Source organism: Octopus bimaculoides, chromosome 3 (genome assembly GCF_001194135.2).
Source record: "Octopus bimaculoides isolate UCB-OBI-ISO-001 chromosome 3, ASM119413v2, whole genome shotgun sequence".
NCBI classification, from domain to species: Eukaryota; Metazoa; Mollusca; class Cephalopoda; order Octopoda; family Octopodidae; genus Octopus; species Octopus bimaculoides.
Window position 1 is genome coordinate 54,898,061 of NC_068983.1, and position 6,344 is coordinate 54,904,404.

The following is a 6,344-nucleotide window of genomic DNA, read 5'->3' on the forward strand; positions in this document are numbered from 1 at the left end:
TATATATATATATATATATATATATATATATATGTATGTATATATATAAAGTGGGCTTCTTTCAGTTTTCGTCTACCAAATCACTCAAGGCTTTGGGTGGTCCAGAGCTATAGTTGAAGACACTTACCCACGGTGCCACACAGCAGGACTGAACTCTGGGCCATGTGGTTGGGAAGCGAACTTCTTACCACACAACCACTTCCGCACCTTTGATAAATGTTAGATATTGTCAAGTTGTAATTTCTGATTAAATGAAAGACATTAAGATACCGATTAATAACAATGATGATTATGACTATGATGATAATGAGTGTCATGGTAATAGCCATATTGATTTTAATCTTAGTGCAATTAAGACAGATCAATCAAATTTTTAGTATTTAATCTTGATGCCAATAACAAAATAACGAAGTGACAGTGTCATGTAGGGCCCCTAAAAAATGGTCGTGTCAAACTAAATTATACTTTGCCTTGAAAAATACAATATATTGATTTTTGTTATAAATTATGCTTTGTGTTTGAATCTTTAAAAAGTCATGAGAACACTGGGGAAATGAATTTAGGCATTCTTTCTGCTGCTTTATATTTCTGAGTTTAAATCCGTTGCCAGTATCGAGTAACTGGCCTTCGTGCTGGTGGCACGTAAAATCACCCGCTACACTCTCGGAGTGGTTGGCGTTAGGAAGGGCATCCAGCTGTAGAAACTCTGCCAAATCAGATTGGAGCCTGGTGTAGCCATCTGGTTCACCAGTCCTCAGTCAAATCGTCCAACCAATGCTAGCATGGAGAGTGGACGTTAAACGACGATGATGATGATGATTAAATCCTACTAAGGTCATGTTTGCTTTTTATCCTTTTTGGGGTTGATAAAGTATCAGTCAAGTACTGGGATTGATGTAAATGACTAACCTCTCTTCTAATAAAAATTGTTGGCCTCAAACCTAAATCAGAAACCGTTTCTGTTTCTTTACATTCTGAGTTCAATTTCTGATGTGGTCAACTTTGGTTTTTGTCTTCTTTGGGGTGATAAAATACAATAAAAGTCAAAAATTGGGGTTGATATTATCAACTTGTCTGCTCACTTCAAAGCTGCTGGCCAAAAATTCGAAAGAATTATCATCATGTTGGCAGAATCATTAGAATGCTGGACAGAATGCTTCATGGCATTTATCTTTTCCTTGCTTCAGTCATTAGACTGTGGCCCTTCCGGGGCACCATTTTGAGGAACTTTTAGTTAAATGAAATGACCTTAGTACTTTTTTCTTTTGAAGTCTGGAACTTATTTTATCAATCCTTTATGCTGAACTGCTAAGTTACAGAAACATAAACAAACCAACATTGATTGTCAACTGGATATTTTAATTGGTTTCCCTTTCAAAAAATTTTGAAGAACTACATAGATTTTGAAGAATTGCAACTTCTGTCTATTTATCTCTCTTTCCATTACTTTCAGGATCCTCGCTTTAATTATGAGATTGATCAAAAAACTGGCTACAAGACACACAGCATTCTCAGCATGCCAATTAAAGACCGAGATGGTGAAGTGATCGGAGTTGCACAGACAGTCAACAAGTTCAGTGGAAAAGACGAGCCCTTTGATGTAAAAGATGAAAAGGTATATACCTGCCTTGATTTTATAAATGAATTTATGTAAAATTTCCCAAATCCTCTTTGTATTTTTTTCCCCAGGTTTTAACATATATTTTGCTCTCTTATATCATTTGGTCCAAGTTCTAGACATCAGCATTGTTTAACGTCCATTTTTCCATGATTGCAGGAGTCAAATGGAATTTGTTGAAGCAAATTTTCTTTGGCTGAATGCCCTTCCTGCTGCCAACCCTCACCTGTTTTCAAGTAATGTAATATTTTTTCCATGGCGAGATATTTTCACAGAAGACTGGAAACGGACAACTTCTTTTGCATTATGTTAAATTGCTGGCTTGTACCCAAATTTTAAGCAATTATTAGTGAACTAGTTTATTATTTTTCTTAATTATCTTGAGTCTAAAACTGAACAGTTTTCTGTACAGAGAAAAAAATTAGATCTTTCTAGAGAAAGATGATGACAATGTGGGCGGTGCCAAACTATTGACTTTTTACCATTTAGTCATAATTTCAATTGTTATTTCCACTTCAGTTATTTTTGTTTTTCTAACACCAACGGGCAAGGTTCACAACTCCACTTGCTTTCTTGTCTGTCTGTACATCACTTTGTCTGAGAAACCTACTTAATATTTTAATTTTATAACTACATCATTAATGGAAGTATTGACATTCAACTATAAAACGAAAAGAAAATTTATTCGAGTTGCTGCTACAAGATGTTATTGACCAAATGAACTAAATCTTTTCATCTTTAACATTAAAAATTAGACATAAAAACAGTGGGAAAATATAAAAAAGAAGAAAACCACGAATGGTATTTGATTTAAGCATTTAACCTGATATTTAAGGGGAAGGGTTGGTTGATACCATTGGCCCCAGTGTCTGATTTAGATTTTATTTTATTGATTTAGAAAGATAAAAGCAAAGCTTCCACTTGCAGGTTTTGTATTCAAAATGTTAAGATCCCTGGTTGAATAGTTTTAAGTACTTTCTCCAATACTCAAAATATTCTGCCAAATAGTAGTAGTAATAATAATAATAATAATAATAATAATAATAATAATAATAATAATGATAATAATAAAAATAATAACCCTTTCTACTGAAGGTACAAGGCCTGAAATTTTGGGCAAGGGGCTAGTTGATTATGTCATCCCCAGTATGTAACTGGGACTTATTTCATTGACCCCGAAAGGATGAAGGACAAAGTTGATCTTGGTGGCATTTGCACTCAGAATGTAATGACAGATGAAATTCCACTAAGCATTTTGCCTGGCATACTAATGATTCTGCCAGCTCACTGCCTCATAATAATAATAATAATAATAATAATAATAATCCTTTCTACTATAGGCACAAGGTTTGAAATTTGTGGGGAGGGAGTAAGTTGATCACATCGACCTCAGTACTTGACTGGTACTTAATTTATCAACCCCAAAAGAATGAAAGGCAAAGTCGACCTCAGCGGAATTTGAACTCAGAACATAGCGACAGATGAAATACTGCTAAGCATTTCGCCTGGTGTGCTAATGATTCTTCCAACTCACTGCCTTAAATAATATTTTCTACTAATGGCGCAAGGTATGAAATTTGGGGCATGGAAAGGGTTAAATTTATTGCATCGACTCAAAACCCCCGTGGAAAGTACTGTCTCTCTGAGGATACATAACTTGACAGGGAGTCATTTAAATGAGCCCCTGTAGATCATCACTGTGCAAATGAAGAAATGAATAATAATAATATCAATAATAATAATAATGATGATGATTAATGATAATAATAATACTTTCTACTATAAGCACAAGGCATGAAATTTTGGGGGAGGAGACTAGTCAATTACATCGACCCTAGTGTTTCAGTGGTACTTAATTTACTGACCCTGAAAGGATAAGGCAAAGTCGACCTCGGTGGAATTCGAACTCAGAATGTAGCGATGGGTGAAACACCACTAAGCATTTCGCCCTGTGTGCTAACGATTCTGCCAGCTCCCTGTCTTTAATAAACTTTTCTACTAAAGGCACAAGGTCTGAAATTTGGAGGGAAGGGGTTAAGTCGATGTAATTGTCTTAAGCCCCGGTGGAAAGTACTGAGGAAAGTACTGTCTCTCTGAGGATACATAACTTGACAGGGAGTCATTTAAATGAGTCAGTGTTAACAAGGTCATCACTGTGCAAAAATGAAGTTAATAATAATAATAATAATAATAAGAAGAAGAAGAATAATGAAGGACTTATTCTTTATGTAAAACGTTTTTCAAAGTTTCAACCAAGTGATAATAAATACTCTTATGGTTTTGAAGGGGGAGAAAAAAAACACCCAAAACTTCTAATAATAATAATATATAAATGGTTAGAAAATGACTGGTCATTCATAAAAAGATTATAGTTGCAGAGTGACTGAAGTTGTAGTGTTGAGATAAACGGGAAATGATCTTTGTAGCATGATATAACTAAATGTCAGACAACTTGACATAGTTTTAAGGGAAGGAAACCAAATGATGTAAATAATGAAATACTGAGCAGCTTAGTGTGTGTGTGTGTGTGTGTGTGTGTGTGTGTGTGCATGTGTGTTATCACTGTAGTTCTTTATTCAAATTATTGTTGTTACCCCATCCAAAATCTTGGTTCTCTTACTGGTACAATGAGTATATTGCCCCTACCCCACACTACCAGTTATATGGGGACTAACTACAATTTGAATAATGAAGAATTTTATATACTTTACCCTCTGGTATTGAGTACTTTTTATGTTCGTCATCACTTTCATTTATGTATTATGTTATACATATATATATATATATATGTGTGTGTGTATGTATCTGACCAGCATCATTTAATGTTCATTTTCCATGCTGGCATTGGTAGGTCAGCTTGACAAGAAGTGGCAAGATGGAGGACTGCATCAACCCCACTGTTGTGGCATGGTTTTTACAGCTGGATGCCCTTCCTAATACCAACCACTTTACAGAGTGGACTCAGTGCTTTTCACATAGCACCAGCACTGTGTGTGTGTGTTTTTGTGTTTGTGTGTTTGTATCATTCCCATTTAACATCCATGTTCTATGCTGACATGTTGGCTGGCTTGACAGGATCTGACAGGGCTGAGGTCTGCATCATGTTCCTCTGTCTAGTTTGACATGATTTCTACAGCCAGATACCCTTCCTAACACCAAACAACTTGCTGCATGCTTTTTTTTTTGTGGCACTATGCAGTGGGATTGAACCTGGAACTATGTGGTTGGGAAGTAAACATCTTGCTGCACAACCACACCTGCATCACCACACACCACACACACACACACACACACTCACATAGCCACTGGAATTGCCAGGTCATATGATTTTACCCTGTTTTGGGTTCCTCAGTGGCAGACATTTGGTATAAATATAGATATTCTTTTATTCTTTTACTTGTTTGTCATTTCACTGTGTCCATGCTGGAGCACTATCTTAAAGGATTTTAGTTGAAGAAATCAACCCCAAGACTTATTCTTTATAAGCGTAGTACTTAATCTATGAATCTCTTTTGCCAAAGCACTAAGTTATGGGAACGTAAACACACCAACATCAGTTGTCAGGCGATAGTGGATGACAAACTCAGACACAAAGACACACACACACGCACACACATATATGACGGGCTTCTTTCAGTTTCTGCCTACCAAATCCACTCACAAGGCTTCGGTTGGCTTGAAGCTGCAGTAGAAGACACTTGCACAAGGTGTCATGCAGTGGGACTGAACCTGGAATCATGGCAAGCTTCTTACCTCACAGCCACACCTGCACCTATATATATGTGTGTGTGTGTGTATAATATATATATATATATATATATATATAATGTATATGCATATGTATATTTTTGTAACATGCATATGCATATTTATGTATATATGTGTTTGTATGTAAGTCTAAATGTTTTGGTGTTATGTGCACATATGTATCCCTCTGTGTTTGTTTATTGAAGGAGAAAAGGCTGAGTAGTAATATGATCTTTGTGGAACACCTTACAAACAAACCTGGTTGAGATTGTTTGATCTTTGGATCAAACAATAAGTTGCTTAAAAAATGATAAATAAACCTTTACCCATCCTATCAATGTAGGTGACTATTCGTGAACTGAGTCATTTTTTAAATGTATGTTAATAGTTTTAAGCTTTGCAATAGAAAGGTCTTTACAACAAAACGTTTCTAAAAATTTATTGCACACCTGAATTTTCAACATTATTGTAGAGACATTTTATTACATATCTGAAAACTACTAATGTGCATTTAAAATAATGCCTCAGTTCACCCATGTGCCCAGGAATAAGTAGTACAGACAATATGCTTGTTGTTGTTTTTGTTTAATCTAAGCTCAGTCAACCCCGATCAAATGAACCTTTGATGTGTCTGTCTTTTCTTGAAAATCATCATCAACGTCGTTTAACGTCCGCTTTCCATGCTAGCATGGGTTGGACGATTTGACTGTGGACTGGTGAAACCAGATAGCTACACCAGACTCCAATCTGATTTGGCAGAATTTCTACAGCTGAATGCCCTTCCTAACGCCAACCACTCCGAGAGTGTAGTAGGTGCTTTTACGTGCCACCAGGACGAAGGGCAGTCAAGCGGTACTGGCAACGGCCACGCTCAAAATGGTGTATTTTACGTGCCACCTGCACAGGAGCCAGTTTGGCGGCACTGGCAACGATCTCGCTCGAATGTCTTTATACGTGCCATCTGGCACAAGTACCAGGA

The 6,344-nt window shown here is 36.4% G+C and overlaps 1 protein-coding gene across 4 annotated transcripts in view; it reads left to right on the top strand.

The window, feature by feature from the left end:
• Positions 1 to 6,344, top strand: part of LOC106879863 (dual 3',5'-cyclic-AMP and -GMP phosphodiesterase 11) — a 237,486-nt gene that overhangs the window by 69,964 nt on the left and 161,178 nt on the right. For all 4 annotated transcript variants that reach the window (XM_052966180.1, XM_014929579.2, XM_014929581.2 and 1 more), the window contains one exon: positions 1,454 to 1,615. In XM_052966180.1, the coding sequence (XP_052822140.1) occupies positions 1,454 to 1,615 (162 nt within the window). The remainder of the gene's footprint in view (positions 1 to 1,453; positions 1,616 to 6,344) is intronic.